Raw genomic sequence first — 20197 nt, 5'->3', positions numbered from 1 at the left:
TTGAGACAAGCTCTGTGATCATTAGAATAACAATGTCCCTCACAAGGCATGTATTTATACAGTAGGTCCCCGTTGGTGGTACTACTTTTCTTTGCTTTTTTTCTCTCATATTTTATGGCCTAATGAGAATATTATCCTCTATATGATATTTTGGGTTGCATTGGGAATTATTAAATTATAAAAACACTTTAGTGTGATTCATCTCTAATTATTTACTTTCCATTTTAGGCAAAAACATTGAATGTTAATTAGAAAAGAAAACAATGTATGAGCCCGACAGGGTAATGCCTGTGCCCCCAGAATGTGGGAGAATAAAGAGGCTATCCAAGGTACCGGACAATTGTAATGACTACAGAGCACGATTTTGCCTCAGAATCTCTTCCAAAAAAGAAACATCCTCGTGATTTATATAGGCAAATGAATACAATTCAATTGTAGACATGTTTACTGAATCTGCAAACACTGGAGGAAATGCTCTCATGGAGTTTTCTTGGAGATAGTACATCCTTTCAGGGTGGAGCGGTGAGTTAGGTCCTATGCATCAGTGACTAAGGCTGACCAGTCCAGGGCCTTATTGAGTGAACGGAGAATGAGTTAGTGAGCAAGAGAATTCATACACTTTAGAAGTAACAGCTGACACAGAGCACAGAGCTACAGCTTGTAATTGTGGTTTTCTGGAAGTCTATGCTGAAACATTTTATTTCCAACCACTCACAAACAATATTTTATAGAATAAACTAAAATGAGCTATTTTTAAAAATGTAGAGGAAATGATATAAAGACATAAAGCTACCTCTGAACACTGTGACAGGAGTCTCATTTTCTTGCACCAACGTTCCAACCAATAGTCACTATCCAGTAGCCAAGTGTTTTACTCAGAGTATAAACAATGTGATGAAGAAAAAGTCTCCTTAACGCAGGAGTAAGTGACAGTGTAGTGTTCGGAAAGTTCCATTAAGATTAACTTAGAATAATCTCTAGTAAAATTATCATTTCTCTCTGCACTTTTACAGAATTTCATAATGATTCACCTTAGAGATGGAAGAGAAAAATACACCAAATGGTTCACAATTTTCAGTACACTTTTGTTATCCTGGCAATTCTATGGGACTTAAAAGGAAGCCCGGCATGCAGGATAGCTTCCCTTTCTAGAAAGGATTTAAAGAACCAGGCACTCTTCTTGAGGTAGGGAAGAAATTGAAGTCACCTGAGAGACAAATAAAAAATGCTGAAAGCATACTTTTCATGTCCATCTGTTCCATTTTGCAAATAACCAACAGTCGTTGTGTTGCTGAAAATGACTAATTTACAACTACCCAAACACTGAACCTCTACTCTACTTAATCATCTTTCACTACATGCTTGAGGAAAACTGCACCTGTACATAATATAGTACTCAAAAAGAATTATTTGTTTTAAAAAGCTAATACATCCTGGTAGCAATTTTAACCTAACTTTAAAGAGATGTTTGGCAATATTTTAGCTAAATAGTTATAAGTTACATAGAGATTTCAATGCTAATATAGTTTAGAAAACAAGATGTCACTTTAGAATATAGAAAAAAAGTAGGTTCAAATATCATGTCTGTGAATTTTCAGATGAAATATGACTAAATAGCATAAATCCTGGCTTAGTTCTGAAATCATGCTGAGAATAAGTAAAATTGCTTCTGAAAATATTTTACGGTATCACACACTTATACAGCATTATGGCATTATGTAGGACTTAAATAATCTCTAAGACCAACTTGCCAGACTTTTTCACCAGGGTTGAATAAAAAAAGCAAAGTCTTAGATGAATACTGGCTAGACTTATGTTTTGACCAATACACAACCAAGTGTGTGGATTCATATAAATTAAAAAATTTACATGAAAGACTGGAGAGATGGCTCAGCAATTAAGAGAACTTACTGCTTTTGCAAAGGACCAGAGTTCAGTTCCCAACATCCCTATGGTAGCTTGCAAACATCTGTAACAACCCTAGTTCCAGGAATCCAATGTCTCTTCTGACTTCCATGTGCTCCTGCAAATATGTGGTACACATATGTACACTCAGGCACACATATATGCGCACTAAATAAATAAAAAATTTAAAAGTGTATATGATGTCACAATACTATTGAATACAACTCCAGAAAAATAAGAACAGCACTATGCCAGACTTTGTTGACTAATCAAGGGAGGCCTTACCCTCTCTGAGAAGTGAATGGGAGAGGGGGTAGGATGGGGAGAGTTGGTGGGGGGGAGAAAAGGAGGGAGGGAGAACTGAGTGGGGTTGTTATGTAAAACAAAAAAAATGTTTAAATAAAATAAATAAATAAAAGAACAGCACTAATTTTTTTTTCAAAATAATGAAGAGAAAATAATGAATGAACTAAAAAAGCCACAATGAGGCAGAATGGTATGCATGCAAGCATTAAAATCCTCCCTTCCATGTGTATCCAAAAGCTAGATTGTAAAAGTTAATTTAACATCTGACAAAGATATTTTAAAGAAAGAGAATAAGTGTCAAATAAATGTACCCCAAAGATTGAGAACTACAAATGTAACGTGATGCTGTGACAACTAAGTATTTAATGTCATGTCATGTCCTAAAATTGTTCAAAAGCAACTGATTCCCAAGCATATCCTTATAGACACCCTGATGCTCACAAAGGAATACTTCCTTCACCCCTTGAAAGGTTTGCTCACTGACGCTTAGCTAGGGAAAAAATCAAGCAATGGGATATGATTGACTGAAATCCAATGTCTACATTTTCTCATTCAGTTCTTGTTCCTTCAAGAGTTTATTCACAGACACTAAATCACTTTAACCTCAAAAAGCATACAATTGATTTAATAATTTACGTATTTAAGTCACTTCTTCCTAGATATCACCTGTAAGTAGTAGTTTGGCTTTATTTACTTCACAATGAGTCATATTTTGGAGTTGAAATTACAAAGAAAAATTAATCATTAGAATTATTCAAAAATAAGGTGTCATTTTAATCCTCAATTTTATTTCTACTTAGATATCCAAAATTCCTTGATCTTTCTAACTATGACTTCTACTCTCCCATATTATACAGTATCTTACAACCTAGAATTGTGCCAAATGAAGAGAAGGAGAAAGGATTATAGAAGCCAGAGGGGTCAAGACATCACAAGAAAACCCACAGAAACGACAAACCTGTATTCATAGGAGCTCACAAAGACTAAACCAAGAACCAGAGAGTCTGCATGGGACTGACCTAGGGCCTCTACATATGTGTGACAGTTGTGTAACTTGGTCTACTTATGGGACTCCTAACAGTGGGAGCAGAGGCTGTCCCTAATGCTTTGGCTGGATTTGGGGAACCTATTCCCCATACTGGTTGCCCTGCCCAGTCTTAACACAAGGGAAAGAGCACAGTCTTATTGAAACTTGATATGCCATGCTTTGTTGATACTCAAGGGAGGCCTGTCCTTTTCTGAACAAAAATAGAGGAAGAGTGGATTAGGGTGGGGTGGGAGGAAGTAGAGTGGAGGTGAAGGAGGATGGGAGGAGAGGAGGTAGGGAAAACTGCTATCTGGATGTAAAATAAAAAAATGGGTTCATCTTTATAAAAATTATCAGATAAACATATTATACAGCCAAGGAATGATATGAAAATAACATATTTCATAACACATGTAAATACTGCACTCACAGTTTGGAGGCTGGCAAATCTCATAAGTCACTGACTGGCCAATATCACCAAAATATTGTCATCCCACACCCTTTACTAGAACAAAAATAGGCTTTTAATCCTTTTCATTTTATACTCACAAACTACAAAAACTTCACAAAGACCTCATCAGTAAGATTATTTTAAGAAAACAAAATAGCAGTACTATTTTGTTTTAACCTAAATTTCCTTAAATCAGACATAATTGTAGAATTTTAAGTGAAAAATTTTAAAACAGTTGAAGTTTTGCTGAGAAAAACAAAATCAATCCTGTTTTGCTTTAGCTTTGATTTACCTAATTTGGTAATTCTTCTGTGTTTTAAGTGGCAAATATTGAAACAGCTGCATTTCAATAAGGCAATAAAATTAATTCAGGATAAATTTACAAATAGTTAAAACTCTTGGCAAAAAAACTTCTCCAAGGTAGTGATTTTCAAATTTATTTAGCCTCAGAACACTTTCACTTAAAGGAAACTTATAGAAAGTACCTTAAAATAAGATAAAAATAAATTATCTATGTAAAATTATTTTAATTTCCATTTTAAAAGCTGTCTTATGAAGCGATCAATAAAGTTTGTCTTCCTGAAAGCAAAGCTTGGAACACGGATTCTAGGCCTTTTCTATACTATGACATTTATTTTACTTGCTCTTCTCTCTTAATGCATATTCCTATCTTATAATGGCACCTGTCTAACTATTATTAACTCTTACAAGTCCATGATTCCCTATAAGATTGCTATAAATGGTTAAACAAGGAAACATAGAGGACTTTGGCATGTTAAATGCTAATACTTTGAATCTTTTCCATAAACACAAGAAACATGCCAAATTTATGATAAATGTTACATTTTTCAAACTATTCTATGTGAATCATGAAAATTAAGTTATGAGACCTTGTGAGCTCAGGGTAGACTTTTACGACAGACAAAACAAGTGCTTTCACAGTATTTACTAGCTGTGTCAATCATAAATGAGGCAGTGAGAAGAAAATTAAAATTAGTACAGATGTAAGTTCTGAATTTTATACAAAGTAATGTAAATAACCTTATTGTGGCAAATTATTAGCAAAGTAAGTACATGCAGTTTGGGAGTTGATGCGCTTCTTGCTGGAGAGATTAAGCATTCCTTGATGTATACTTAGAAATAACAGGTGCAGGCTGTGGCAGTAACTGTTCCTTGCTTTCAGGTGCCATGAACAGAGAATTTAACAGTACTGAAAATATCTGGAAAAGACTTCAAATGTCTAAATCCACCAATGAGGACAATCTCTGATGTACATTCAATACTAAACCAATGTTCACTGTATCTGTGTGTGCACCTGTGTGTGTATGTTATACATGTGCATGTTTACATATGTGATGGCGTAAGTATGGAGATTAGAAAACAACTCAGGTGTTGATCTTCTCTTTTTATCTTGTTTGAGACAGGGTCTCTTTATTGATTTCCCCTATGTATATCATGCTAGTTGTCCATGTGAGCTACAAGGGATTTTTCTGTCTCCATGTCTCATCTTGTGGGTAGCAGGATCACAGACTCATACTGTACTATTGTTTTAATAGGACAGGCCCATAGGGTCAAGGAAATTGGCTCAAACCGGTTACCAAAGCATGCACATAACATATTTCCTTATGAGTCAGCCTGGAGTCTGCCTGAAGGCCTAGCAATAGGGGCTGTCAGAGTTCGTAATCGTGATCATGCACAGCCAATGAGGGACAAACATTCAATGTCACCAGATTGGGACACAGCCTGGGTGCCGGGAGGAGAGTATATAAGGCCTTCTCCGTTATTGAATAAACAAGTCTGATGTTTGCCTTCAATTGACTCCCAGTGTCCGTGTCATTGATGCTGTGACTTGTCAGGGAGACTTCCCTGCCCTGAGGGAGCCATTAGGATCCAGCAACACATTGTGCCTTGCTTTGCAATAGTGCAAAGGATCCTCATTCAAGTCCTCATGCTTGTGTAGCAAGCGCTGTACTCCTGACGCCATCTCCCTAGCCCCTTTTTAGCATTGCCATTATCACCATCGTATCTGAAATACAGGCTGTGCAAATGCTAGGTGCCTAGCCTCTTTACATCATGCAAAAAAAGCCATTTAACACAGAACTTGCAAATGTATTTGAGCAAAGCCCAAAAAAATCTTATCTAACATAAAAAGAAGACATGGGGCAAATAAAGTAGAAGTGGCAAAGGAGAAGCAGAGTATGGGAGCTTCTTATTTTTCTACAGTAACAGTTTTAAAAAACAGAAAACAGATCATGAAACAGAGAATAAGCTATTTCATTTTCAAATAATTTCTAAAACTAAGTCACCAATGGGCACTGACTCTGTATGTAAATTCAATTATTAAATATATCATTCTGTTTGTACATAGTGAATGAGTGACTCTGCAGGACCCTGGACAATTCTCATCAAACCATGAATACCAGAGACATTCCTAAAACAAAAGCCTCTGTGAAGATGTCCATTCCTGGCAATAATATTATTTCTTCATATGTAGAACCAAATTATAAATGAACTGATCAAAAAAAGTGCATTTGGTAAAGTGGTTACCTTGCTTCTAAAGAAAAATGACTATCAAGATAAATTTGATATTCCTTAGTCAACTGACCATATTTTGGGATTACTGTTTAGTACAAAATGAGTTTGAATGGATTTCAATTTATATTCTTAATAAAAAGTGAAAGTTGAAATTGAAACAATCAGAGAGTATTTTAAAAAATCTATCTTGGCTATTCTCTCAAAAAGAATAAGATGTCTAAAAGAGTTTAAAATCATGACATAGTCCTGAGATTTTTCCCAAGCCCTGAGCCCTGGACTTTGTGAGTGCCGCAGAAGTATGCACACGTAAACCATGTGTATCTCTGCATTTCAAATATAATATAAAACCAGATTTCAAAGACGGGACAGAAAGGGCAGCAGCATATGTTTAAAGTAATTTTGTAATGATGATATGTTGAAGTCGCTTATGATGCATTGGGTTAATTGGATTAGTTGGACTATAAAAATTAGATTCATCTGTTTCACTTTACTCATTATTTATAATGTCTAGGAAATTTCAGATATGGGAGGCCTACATTTTTACTCCCACTACAGTCTACGCTGTAGTGTTGGACTCTAGAATGCTTGTCATAATGTGCTCACTTCTGCTTCCCAACCCACTCTTTTTCTTATTTTCTTTGTTATCCAAGAACTGCACCAGTTTCAGGGGTTAGAACTATAGTATGTAAGAAAACATCAAGCAATTCTTAATAAAAAGATCATAAATATGATAGACAGGGTTCTAAAGTGAAATAGAATGGATATCCACACCAGCCTTCATTAATCCAATTTTAATAATTGGCATAGTTATATTTTCAACCATATTAAAAAGCTGAAAAAAAGTATTTCTTAGTTTCACTTATTTTCTGCCACCTAAAAGTTTATATTCAGATACCTTAAAATTTATGTATTCTAAATATGCTACAAAATTTTCTTTTTAAACAATAAGTTATGTATTAAAACACAAAATGTGTGTGAAATAAAGTACAGAATCATAACTATTGTACCTCTTTACTCTGGCCTTCTTATTTTCCTCATAAATTATTTCCTATTCATATTATTTCTTTTTGCCTCACAATTTTATTATCATAATGTTGTTCACCATCTTCTTCAGCCCCCTAATGTTCCTCCTGCTCATCTCTGTAGAGTTTCACATGTTACAGACTCTAGAATACCTCAAAAAAAGAAACACAAGCCAGGGAGATTCCTTAAGCAGCAGACAGTGATTGCTGGAAAGCCTGCTGGCTGGAGTCTGATCCTTGGATAAGGTGAATAAGAAAACTGACTCTACAAACTTGACCCCTGACCTCCACAGACACTCTACACACACCTACACACACACACACACACAAACACACACAAAAATATTTTGTTTGAAGAAAATAAATCAGAGAAACATAATAAGCCACTGTAGTAGAATGACACTACATTCCAAATATGTCATGTTCTTAACAATCCTAAGAACTATGTACTATCATCTATGCTTAATTATCATCTTCATTAACTCTCTAATTACTTCCCAAGTAAGTTCTCAGAAATAAAGTAGAGTAGACTTTCTTCTGCCACATTTTGCAGCTTAAAAAAAAGAATCTCTAAAATTATACTGCCTTAGCTATTAAAAACTTCTCCCAATAAATACAGAGACCACATAGAAAAATTATAGAAGACTCTAGCAGAATCATTATCAGTCCTAGTGAAAGCAAAGTTCATTCTTAACTGTCTTCTCTATGGAAGAAATTAATGTGAGCTGATGAATTATGTGAACACATTAATTGTGATAGAAAAATGTCACTAAATAATTCATGCCCAAACCAAAGCATCTTTTTTTTCTCCCTTCTGGATAAATCACAGGAGTCCACACTCAAGTTTTAGAATCAACACATCTTGGGTTCAGATCTCACCAAGCAACTTTGTAGCTCTGAGACATTTTACAAGTTACCTGCTTGATCCCTAGACTTCTCTCAGATCTGGATTAGGATAAAGACAGTGAAGAACAAGATATCTAAGTGTCATCTCTTGGTGTGGCCCAGGCTGTCACTCTGCACATTGATTGGGGTGAGGATGGAGCAGCAATACGACAAATACTATCCATTTCTTCTGGAACCTAGACTTATAACTTAATAAAACTAACATGTGAACTGCAGTAAAAACTGTATTAGCAAATACGGCATGCTTTTATTTTGATCTAAATTGTTTTCTTTATAGTAAGAATATATTTAATTGTAGTATACAATATTAGATTTCCTAGTTCTGATCAAAGACTTCTTTATATGTGACTGATTATATTTCCACATCCAATGATGTTTTTATTTCTGTATTATTGGAATACTAAGTAGACATAAGTAAAATGAACATACAGATTGTATAGCACAATTCTCTTCATAATGTAAAGAAAATAATAAAACCCTAGAAGTCACAAATGGGAAAAACTGCAGTGTTAAAGATTATAAACTTAAGGAAGGGTCACTGCTATTTTTGCAGACATTTATAGCTTTCCTTTACATTTTTTCCTGTTGCCCAATTAAGATATTTTTACAAATAGCTCTTACACTGAGGCTGAGTTCACAGTAATTTAACATATCACCTACAGTTTCTTCCTCAGCTCCCTGCAAGCCTCACCATACTCTCAAGTGTTTTTGTTACTGTCTGTACTTCATTAAAAACCTAAATGCATAAAATTCTCCTCGGAAGCTCCCATTCTCAAATCTTACCCTTCCTGCTGCATTCACCTGAGCTGCTCTTGCCTCTTTGTTGAACCTTATTTGTGTCACTCTGCAGGACTTGGGATACCTGAACAATCCCGCATCTTTGTTTCCCACTGTTCTGCTTTGCTGCTTTCACATACTTACTTGCCCCTTTGATTACGGGCCAAGTGTTGCACCTTTCTGTTGACTACAAGTGACACAAATGTGATTTGGCCAAGTTCCTCACAGAGGTTCTGGTTAATCTTGAGCTAACACTGTGCTTCCAAATATCTGAGAAGACAGATTAACAAAAGCTTGCCTGAAGATCAGAGGGCAGAGTTAAGTCACTAGTTAGCCAAAGAGGCCAGATAGTGGTGGCACACACTTTTAATCCCAACCCTCGGGATGCAGAGGCAGACAGATCTCTGTGAGTTCAAGGCCACCCTGAGCTACACAAGACTGGTCCAATCTAAAAGCGAAACAGAACCAGAATGGTGGCACACACTTTTGATCCCAGCACTTGAGATCTCACCCTTTAATCCCAGCACTAGGGAGGTGGAGACAGGGAGTGATATGGCTGGGTGGAGAGATGAATATAAGGTGGGACGAGACAGGAGCTCAGCTCTCTCAGGCTGAGGATTCCTAGAAGTAAGAAGTCTTTTCTAGTGGCTGCCTGTTCTGCTTCTCTGACCTTTCCACAAGCTTTATTTGTTAGATCACAAACAAAATATCACCACAGATGAACAAGAGGCTATCATAGACTCCAATCAGCAGTGAAGCCCCTTTCTCTAGCAACACTAAGTCTATAATGTGATTCTATCATGAAAAACTCTTGAGATTATATTCAGTATATCATGAAAGGTTCTGAGATCTCTGCATTGTAACACAAATGTGGGCTTCATTTAGGTAGGCAGTGTGAGTAATGCACATTATTTATCTAGGAAATCTGTCCCTTATACAGTAGCATGAGTTCATCAAAAAAGATAAGCTATTTAATGGCTTAAGTTTAGTAATCGTTAGAATTTTGCCTTTTAATATAGTTTTATATATAATATCACTAGGGATTTATATATTTTACTTTACTTGTTATCTTATAAGTTATTATTATCCTTGTTCCTAATGTACAAATCAATCCAAATTTGGCAACAGGAAAACCCTTCAAACAAGCTCAGGTTTCCATTGATATAATTTATTAACCTTTGAGTATTTCTGTTGCTTTTCAGCATGAGACATTTCAGATTTGGAGTCAGAGATTTCTCTACCAGAACTGGTCTCCTTAGCTGGGGATTGATCCGTACAAGCCATGATGTATTACTAGATGTGTTGAATGCTCATGGAGACACATGGCCTTGAAGATTTTCATTATAGAGGAGTAATAAAAGTATGGTATGTTTCTTTAAAAGCTTCAAAGTACATTGTAATACTGACAGATTTGCCCTTAGAATAGTCCTACTTATTTATGGTTTTGCTTTGTTTTTCTACATGTAAAGAATTATTTATATATTTTCAGAAAATGTCTGTCCTTCCTGAAAAGATCATGTTACATACATAAATACACACATGCATACACATACCAATATAAATTTTGGAAGATACCTCTTTACGACATTACCACACCATATCCAGTAATGATTAATATCTCATTCATTTACTCAATTCTATTATATCTTATTAGTTGAGTTTGCATTTTTATTAAGTGACTTTAACCGCAGATTCAAGGAATTCTAATTCTTCAGTTATTACATTACTTTGAGCTCATGCATTAGGTCTATTGAGCACAGACACACCCTTCTCAACTGCAGTTATTCTTCTACCTTTTACCATTCCCTTGTTCATCATAGTAAAAAAATGCAGGTATTAATATATGCCCCTGCATGTCTTATCTTCTCCTAAATGTTTTTACAGACAGTTTGTAATATGTCATCCCAGCCTTGAATATTCTAACTTTCAGTTGCACATTGTTTTTTCTTCCTAAGTTAATGCTGGGACTTCAAACTGGAGTGATATACAAAAAGCTACAGCCACTCTCTCATCCTCAAGTATACAAGGAGCTCCTCTATATACCCTGTCAGCTATTGTTTCCTAACACCAATGTCTATGATATCCAGATCCAACAGAAGATGGAAGTTTTTAACCCTTACTTTACCTTGACTTTTAAACTTTTGACTTTATGGACATGTACATTTGTATTGAACGATCTCTAAAGTTCACTTCTTCTTGTTCATTCAGCCTGTCATCATTCTGCTTTACGATTCTCATTCTTGATAATATTCAATTTCTAAAGCACTAAGGAAGCTATTTCATAATAGAAGGTTTTCACGCTTCTGAAACAGCAATTAAACACAGCATCTTAAAATAACTTTTTGCAGTCATATGTGTTTTACATTATTAACAAACAGATAAAATGAGCTCGAAAAAAAGTGTCACATTCAAATAGGTGTAAGAGTGAAAATCAGAGATGGAGATGAAGTTGGTGGTGAGATGTTGGTAGACAGAGGCGACACCTGTATTTATAGCCTTGTAGCACAATGAAAAGAGTAGCTTGTTTGGTTACTTTGTCCTACAGACATATTTTTCCATACCATGCCATCAGAGTTTGAAGGAAGTAGATTACTTTCATACTTAGTAAACAAATGCTAAATGTTTTTCATAGGCTTCTACAAAGCAACTATAGACAAATGACAGTCTGTTTCATCACAATATCAGATGATCCGCTAAGGTACCTCACCAATTTGCCTGTATTGGTCTGGGCTCCAAGAATTCTACATAAATATATGCTAACACGGTCCTTTAGAATTCTTTAGTAAGTCTCCATGTAATACTACTTATTTTTATTTCCAACTTAAGTACTCACTGACGAAAGGTACTTATTAATAAAAACTTGGCAAATTATAGTCCCCATAATGTATCAAGAGTAAACACATGGAAGTTATTTTATACTAGGAAAAGCAAAACAACTCAAAGGCTTGTCTAAACACAATATACATATATGCAAAAGGAAGGCCAGGCAATGTCCATCAGACTTCCTCCATATTACTTGACTCCACCACCTGTGTGAACTCTGGGCATTTTACTTATCTTTCACAACTAGCTTCCTTCAACATGTGAAACAGTGATGCACTTCCTACTCAGTAGGGGAACAAGAAGCAGAAAGGCCTTCATTTTGCACAATGTCATACAGGAAAATAACTTGAAGTTTTGTCTCCACAGGGTAGCCTTCATGGTTCCTGAAGGTGTTATACCAGCTTCTGGAACAAATTGTCATCAACAGTCTTAGTCAGTTTGGAACACTGTACACAGCAGTAGTAACCAAACAGCCAAGATGAGTCCTTCATTCCTATAGTGGCAAGTCTGTTACTGGGATAACCATTCACTTTCTGATTGGAGTTAATGTTCATACTTCAGTAGAGAATTCATTTGCGATACTGCTAATATGGCTAAAAATCTCATGGCAGGAGAGGTTATAGGCCCTACTGGGAAAGCTTCTTCTGTTGTTTGCTAAATGCATATGATATGCCTGTCAAACTGCCTTATTGATAACTATGTTTTTGTTCACGATAATGCTGCTCTCAGATTTAGTCAGAGAAACTTTTTGGTGGTGGTAGTGTTTTTGTTTTTTGTATGCCCCAGTGGTCAGTAGTGACTACAGAGGCTCATAACTGGTTAAAGGACCAAGAATAAATGACTGTTGAGTGCCCATCCATAAAAGACACACCTATAACATCCCCACAACCTCTTCCAAGGTATAGGGACCATCACAGAAGGGGCAATAGGAATTAAGAGCTAAGGGAAGGAAGATCTGCATGGAACACTGACTTCCAGCTATGACATCACTGTAGACTTGAACTCAGCAGCTCTGATTACATGGCCTAGCTCTCTACATGATTAGAACTATCTATGCTCTATCTTAAAAGGGCTTCTTATGAAGCCAACTCTCCCCAGAAGGTTTATATACATAATGGCTAATGTGGATGGAGAGAAATTTTCTTTGCTGTAAGTCGCTGGTAAGGTGCCTACACTCCCATAAACAAGCTATCACTGTGTTCCTATTAACAACCTGATGATATTCATTAGGATGAATATCCCCCCACACACATACACATAGATAGATAGATAGATAGATAGATAGATAGATAGATAGATAGATAGATAGAGATAGAAGAGATTAATGGAGGGGGAACAAGAGAAGTTGATTGGGTTGAATACAATTGAAATATATTGTGTCCATGTAAGAAAATGTCAATGAATTATATGTAGTATTAATATAGGCTAATAAAAACTTTTTAAAAAAATATTATTTCTCTTCCATTTTTTCTTTGACAGCAATAAAGAACAAATAGCCTTTCTCTATCCCTGACTAATAAAATATCCAGACTAACTCAGGAATATGTTACTTCTATAAATATTTAGCATATAGTTATTGAAATGTCCATAAACATTTTATCTAAACACATACATGACAGGTAAGCACAATTAATTTCCACTGTGAAATGTTGAGAAAAAAATCCACTATTTTATTCTAAACAAAAATAATATTAACTGGTGAGTTAAACTATATTTAACCAAAACTATATCTGCATTTGATGTCTTTACTTTTTCACTATTACAACTTTGCTTGGTGAGGCTTTCTACTGCTCACTTCAGGAAATGAGGACAGTGTTTCAATGTCCTTCAGAATTCTCCTCTCACTGAGATTTATACATGGTAAGAGAAATAAGTCTTGCAGTGTTGACTCCAGGTGAGGAGTCTCGAAGGACATGCCAGAGGACACTCATCCTAGACAAATTTCTCCCACTTCCATCTCTGTGCTAGCAACAAAGAACAAAAAGGAAACTATCCTTAGTCAGTATAAGAAAAACATGAAGAAAATCCAGTGCAAACAAAGATTTTTAAGTGTCTGAAATAACTAGAAATCACAAACTCAATTTTTAAAAATGTTTAGTTCTTAGCATAAGTCCAACAAAACAAAGATGGAAAAATTCACCAATGTTGTAAATTTAACAAAAGTTGACAATAACTAAATTAAATCTATGTCTTATGCAAATGAAAGTTTATAATCTATGGAAGACAGTGGCTGATGTGTTCAGATGTCACCTGCTAAGTCTAACTTGGTGTTGATGGAATACAGCATCACCTGCTCCTAAGGTTCTGTTCACTGACTATTGTAATTGTGACTGAGATACAAGTTAACCAACTATTGTTACTCGCACTACTGAGAAAGCTTATACTGCTGATGTCAATTATTTAAAAATATATAAAATCAAAGAATCATGATAAATTATGAAAATTTAAAAACTTTTTTATAGGTAACTGGAAGAAATGGGAACAGTAAGAGGTAATAGTTACTGGCAATCAGTAAAGACATTTTGTAAACTCAAATTCTTACTTTCTGGAGCCCCATGAGCACTAGGAAGAAAAGAAATCATCATTCCCTCAGCTTGTCATAGGACAATATATGTTTCTTAATAGTAGTGCAATAGAAGTCATAACTAACCACTCTTTTAAAAACACATTTTGAGATACAGTTAACTTTTATTCTACATGTAAATCTACAGTTTCTTATTATTATATACATAATTCCTAATATCCCCTTCACTTGTGTTCTACTTCCTTAATAGAACTTTTGAAGACTTGAAGTCTCATTTGATTTGATGCCTTACATGACCTAGAAGATCAGTTCTCAAGGCATGACCACACCCCACTGAGGTGGAAACTTTTCAACTACAAGGGCATCACATATTTTTTTTACTGACTTATTCAAAGCATAACTGTTTTACTTAAGAAATTTATATTCAGAGGCTGGAGTCAGGGTCCATAAATTAAAAGCACTGACTGCTCTTCCAGAGGATCTAGGTTCAACTCCCACCACCGACATGGTCATTTACAAAAATCCAGTTCTAGGGGCTCAAACACCTGCTACTGGCCTCCAGGAACACCAGACACTCACACAATAAATAGACACACATGCAGACAAACTGTCTGCAAAATACAACAGAATACTAAAAAATAGTATAGTATAGATAGATGATAGATAGATAGATAGATAGATAGATAGATAGATAGATAGATAGGGATAGGGATAGAGATAGATAGATAGATATACATAGATATAGATATCTCCAAATAACATGTTGCATTTGACTGAGAAAATACAAATTTTTGATAGTTCAAATTATTCTTCTATTTATCTTAAACTGTTATTTTTATTTAAAATGTAAAATTTCATATCTAAATATTCATTTTAAATAACTAATCTTTCCCAAAAATTAAGTCATCGCTTTACAGCAAAGTAACATACTTTTTGTAGTTAAGGATATTAATGAACCTATCTAATGTATGCTGAAAACTTCCCTGTCTTATGTACAACGCCACTGTAATGTAGGTTCATTGATACACACTCAGAAATAAACAACACTGTCCATCCTGATTGTTTAAATATAAAGAAAAATTTTATTGAAAAATCATTTTAATAATGAATGCTTATTTTTAACATGTTCGGACAAACCACACATACAAGACAGAAAATCAAGTAAGATTTTTGTTTCTCTGCAATGTTTGAAGTTAACGGAAACTATAAACATATTCATAAATCCAGCATTTGTTTGGAGTAGCCACAGTTTTCATTGCAGAGAAACAATGTAGGAAATTTAAAAGGTAGTTTTTTGTTGGTGAAAACTTCATCACAACTAAAATACTAGAGATTAGTTTATAGTTCAGCAACCAGTTAGTCCCTGGCCTTCTAACCAGCAAATTCATCCCCTTTTAAAAAATATTCCAAAATAACCTGTAAGACAAAAAACAAAATGAAACAAAAAAAAAAAAAAAAAAAAAAAAAAAAAAAACAGCAAAAACCAAATGATTAAGTTGATGAGAAATCTGCTGGGTAGTTTGGTCAAGGAACACAGCCTGCACTTTCCTAGAGGAAACCAGTAGGCGGTGCCAACTCTAATAGATTACCTGGGACAGCTTTAAAGTCCCAAACTCCAGTATGGGTGATGCATTTAAGTAGTTGCAGAATTTCGGCTAAATTAGTGGAAGCAGGGATTGGGATGACTTGAAAGTCACAGATAGAAATTTAAAATAAACATTTGATATAATGCATCAACATTAACTAAAGAAAACAAAAGATAACAAAAGCCATGGTCTTTAAGTAGAGGATTCCACCGGAAACCCCCTTCTCATCAGGTGACACTTGTTGGTCTCTGGTTTCAGTCTCTTGTGGAAACAATACATACAGAACTGCCAAATAGTTGTCTGTCTTCTCAGGAGAGAACACGCTGAAGTTGGGACAGAACTTCAAAATTTGGACACCCCAATTTTCTCACACAACTTATTTCTTTCTTCCTTGCTCTGCTTCTGTTTGTTTTGAATTGATTTTCAAAAAACTAAAAAAATTATCATGCATAAGGCCTACAAAAGGTATACCTCCTCATACATCATTTTAAGTGAAAAGTTCTACATATATAAAACAACATGATTTAAGATATTTTTTAAAAGCATAGGGTATAGCAAATGAGTTTTAAAAGTATTTTTTGTTTGCTGCCTAAGCCATAGGAAAGGCCATATTTGAGCAATGACCTCACTGTACGAAAGGAGAAATTCTATATTTAGCTTTAGAGTCATAATATGAGCTTCAAATTTTAGAACTATTCACTTCAAGCAATAAAGACTGTTGTTTGCTGATTGCAAAATGGTCTTTTCCTCAGTCAAAGATGCAATGAGACTTCTTAATTAAAAGCTGCCTGACTACATATTAGTAAATGAATAAGTAGATAAATGAATAAATAAGCAACCACACACATATACAACTTGCTGAGATCTTAAGAGTTAGACAAATGTGACACAAATATGCATATCTTCCTAGAGAGTGCAGTGCATTTTAAACTTCCTTTGGAGTCTATATTCTTTCACTGCGAGACAAAAAACACAAAACGCCAAACTTTTCACATCACGAGCTGCGCATACAGAGATTCAGTGAAACATTCACTTGAAAATCCTATAGAACAAATTATTCATCCTTTAGCTATAGGTCCTTCTGTTTTCGCAAGATGAGTTTTTATTTTTATTTATTTATTTATTTAGAGAACATAGAAGAAAACTTAGTGAGGTAAAAAGTAATTTCATTTAACTTTATTTTATCATAACCCAAGGAGTGTGCATGAGAAATTTAACACTGAACTTCTCATTTAAGGTGAGAAAAGGAAGAAAATGAAAGGTTCAAAACAACCTATTCAAATCCTACTAATAATTCCTCTCCAGATTTGAAGATTCAGTCTGTCTTCCCTGTGTTTATTTGGGGACAGAGTCTGTTAGTGTGACAAGTAGAGAAAGGGCTTTTTATTGCCAGACAATGCAACAGTAATGAAAAGTATTGCTGGGTTTACCAGATGCATGCAACAGGACACCCAAACACCTTTGAAAGCATTCAACACTGAGTACTTCAGCACCAACAACAGTGGCCACCTTCAGTAACCCTTTGCCCTACCCTGTCCTCTGGCCTGGGGGGAGGGGGACGTCTACACAACCGGTATCCGGTGGGTAAGAAGAGAGAAACATTGTCTTTTTAAAATGAAGAAAGGCTAATGTTGTACCTTCTAGGCGTCGTCTCATTAAACCCAAGTGAGCACCGGTACAAGTGACCATTCCCTCTCCTCGGACGACACCAGCAAGGGCTTAAAACCAATGCAACACCTCCGGGAAAGCACGCGAAAGACAGCCCTGAAGAAGGTAAACCCGCTGGAGGCAGCGGAGGCGGCTGGGAAGGACCCGAAGCACAGCTCACGCGGGGCGCGGAGGCGAGAGTGCGGCGCTCAGGGACCGCTGCCATCCTAGTAACCTCCAGCTCCCGCCGCCTGGCCAGCAGCCAGCTCCGGGGCGGCCGCGGTCCCCGCCCCTTCACCTCTCTGTCTCCAGCGCCTGGAGGGCCCGATCGCCCCACGGCCAGCGCCCCGCGGGGCCCTCTGCTTCCGGCGCTGCGGGTGGCTCAGGCCAACTTGCCGGACCGCCCGTGGCGCTGTGGCCCCTGCAGCTAGCACAACCTAGGCGCCGCCGGGGGAGGGGGTTGCGCGCACCTTCAAAACAATCGCGGCCCGGAGAGCACTTTGGTTCTGGCTCCCGGCGCGGCTTTCCCCATCGCGGGCTAGGACACAGCCCGGCACCGGCGCGCACACGCGCACACACCCTCGCACACGCACACACGCGCGCACACAGACTTCTTGGCCAGCGTTGCCATCACACACCCGGGGAACGCCACCGAGGGGGCCAAGTACCTGCTCTCTGCGAGCTGTTGTGCTGTTCACTTCATCCTCCGTTGACAAGGAAACCAAACCGCACTTCATTTTTTTTTTTTTTTCCAGAAAAACCTTCCACTGCCATCATTTGAAAATTGATTTACGGGGAGGGGAGAAGGAGGAAGAAGGGATAATATAGATATAGATATCAGGATATCTATCATAAAATTATCTCGGTTTTTTTAAATAAAAAAGTCAAATGTGCAAAAGTCATAGTTAATGTAAAGGAGGAAAAAAGCATTTGCTTAAAAATAATCCCATTAACTAGCTGCAAGAAAAGTTTCATGTTATCAACTGATATCAAAAACAGGAGGGGAAAAAACGAAATATTTCTCACAGGCTTCCAAAAAGGTCATAAAAATGCAAAATTAATGTCTTTGCTCAGTGGTGCGCACCGAATTGCAAGACGACAAACTTGTGAGTGAATACTGCTGTAAAATCCCACCTACACAAAAATGTAATCGGAAAAAGAGTATGTAAAAAAGAGTTAGAAACATGCTTTCTTATCTTTACAAAGGGAAAAAAATAGGCATCATACTTCACAACGCTTTTTCCATAAAACCAGTTGCACATTTTGCTGGACTTGGGAGCCGCTCGCAGCGGGCACAGCTACCGCGGACTCCCAGACACAGCGCCTTGTCTAGAGAACCATCGCATGCTAGGAAAACTTGATTCAGGAAAAGGCTTAAGACCATGCTCGTCAGCTTTCCCAAATACAAACAATAATCAAAGAAGTGGGAAGAAAAAAAAAAAGAAGAAAAAAAAAACAAAAACAAAAACAAAAAAAAGGACAAAAAAAAAGAATAGGACAAGAATGCCACTGAGAAGGTACTCACCGAGCGGGAGTAAAATGTTGGAATAAAAATGAGATTTAGGAAAATACAGTATGGCGGTGGAAGAAGGAATGAAGCGCGTTTTTTTCTCAGTCTCTGCCTCGGGCACTGACACGTGACTTGGAGCCAGACGGACTTGCAGGCGGCGGGGGTACCGCGGCTGCTGGGCGACCTCGGAGCCTTCGAAGCCCTCTGAGCCGCTCCGGCGGGCACGGCGGTGGGAGCCCGGCGAGGCGGCCTCCTCGGCGAGCCAGCCGGGACTAGCAGGTGCCGCTCACGCTGGGCTGAGCGCACGCACACGCACACGCAGACGGGCAGGGCGCGGGCTAGCGGGGACCGCGCGGGGCGGGCCGGAGGCGCGCAGCTGCCGCCGCCGCTGCCGCCGCTGCTACTGCTGGTACCGCCGCTGGTGCTGATGCTGCGGGCGCCCCGCCAGAAAGGGCAGCCTAGGGATGTTCAGCAGAGGCCTCGCAGGCTACACAACTTGCTGTCCACTGCAAAGTTGGCGCTTGCTACTTGCTTATTTTTCGGCTTTCATCTCCAGGTAGTTTCCTGCGGAGAGCTCCTGTCCTTTCCTCTCCCCAAGTTTCACTCTTCGAGCCCGGTTTAAAACTCGTTTTGTTCATTTGATCTCGAAGTTCCTATTTCTTCTAAACTGCTTTGCCTATGTCACTTCCTCCCCCTAGGTCTGTTTCCCACCTTGTGGTTCTCAGGGAACCTGGATTCGTGCTAGGCGATGTGGGGGGCGTTGTCACTGCAAAGCCAACGTCAATCCCTTTGGCTGTCTGAGGGTATTCCCCATTTGAAAGAGAAAACAAAATCTTTTATTTGGAAAATTCCCATCCTAGGTTTTCTTTTGCTTGTTGGATGGTGCTGGGCGGGGGCGTGGACGTGTATAATTTATTCTTTCGTGGGCCGGGCATTGTTTGTTTTGTCTGCGTGAACACCAGCTTCGACCTGTCTGGAAGGCTCTTTGAGTCCGTGCTCCAGGCAGGGTCCTTTTTGACTCCTGCAAGTTGTTTTCTCAGGCTGCAAGTCCACGGAGAGGAGAGAGGGAAACAAGTGAGTCCATTGTGTGAGTGCTTGCCCGGCAGCAAGCACCTGGCGGATGGTCGAGAGGGGGAGATGTGCGCCACTAACCAGAAGGCAGCCTGAGCTCAGGCATG

At 37.7% G+C, this 20197-nt stretch overlaps 1 protein-coding gene across 6 annotated transcripts in view; it reads right to left on the bottom strand.

Moving 5' to 3' along the window:
• Ralyl (RALY RNA binding protein like) overlaps window positions 1-19300 on the bottom strand; it is a 683194-nt gene extending 663894 nt beyond the window's left edge. For 2 of the 6 annotated variants that reach the window (XM_028892627.2, XM_037202360.1), the window contains exon 1: window positions 17500-17973. In XM_028892627.2, coding sequence (XP_028748460.1) covers window positions 17500-17551 — 52 coding nt within the window. In that variant the 5' untranslated portion in view covers window positions 17552-17973. The other 4 variants (XM_037202359.1, XM_037202361.1, XM_037202358.1 and 1 more) reach the window with 4 other exon arrangements.
• Between the last annotated feature and the right edge of the window lie 897 nt (window positions 19301-20197).

This window comes from Peromyscus leucopus, chromosome 2 (genome assembly GCF_004664715.2).
Source record: "Peromyscus leucopus breed LL Stock chromosome 2, UCI_PerLeu_2.1, whole genome shotgun sequence".
NCBI lineage: Eukaryota > Metazoa > Chordata > Mammalia > Rodentia > Cricetidae > Peromyscus > Peromyscus leucopus.
Note: the sequence above shows the minus strand (reverse complement) of the source record. Positions and strands in the feature narration are given on the sequence as shown.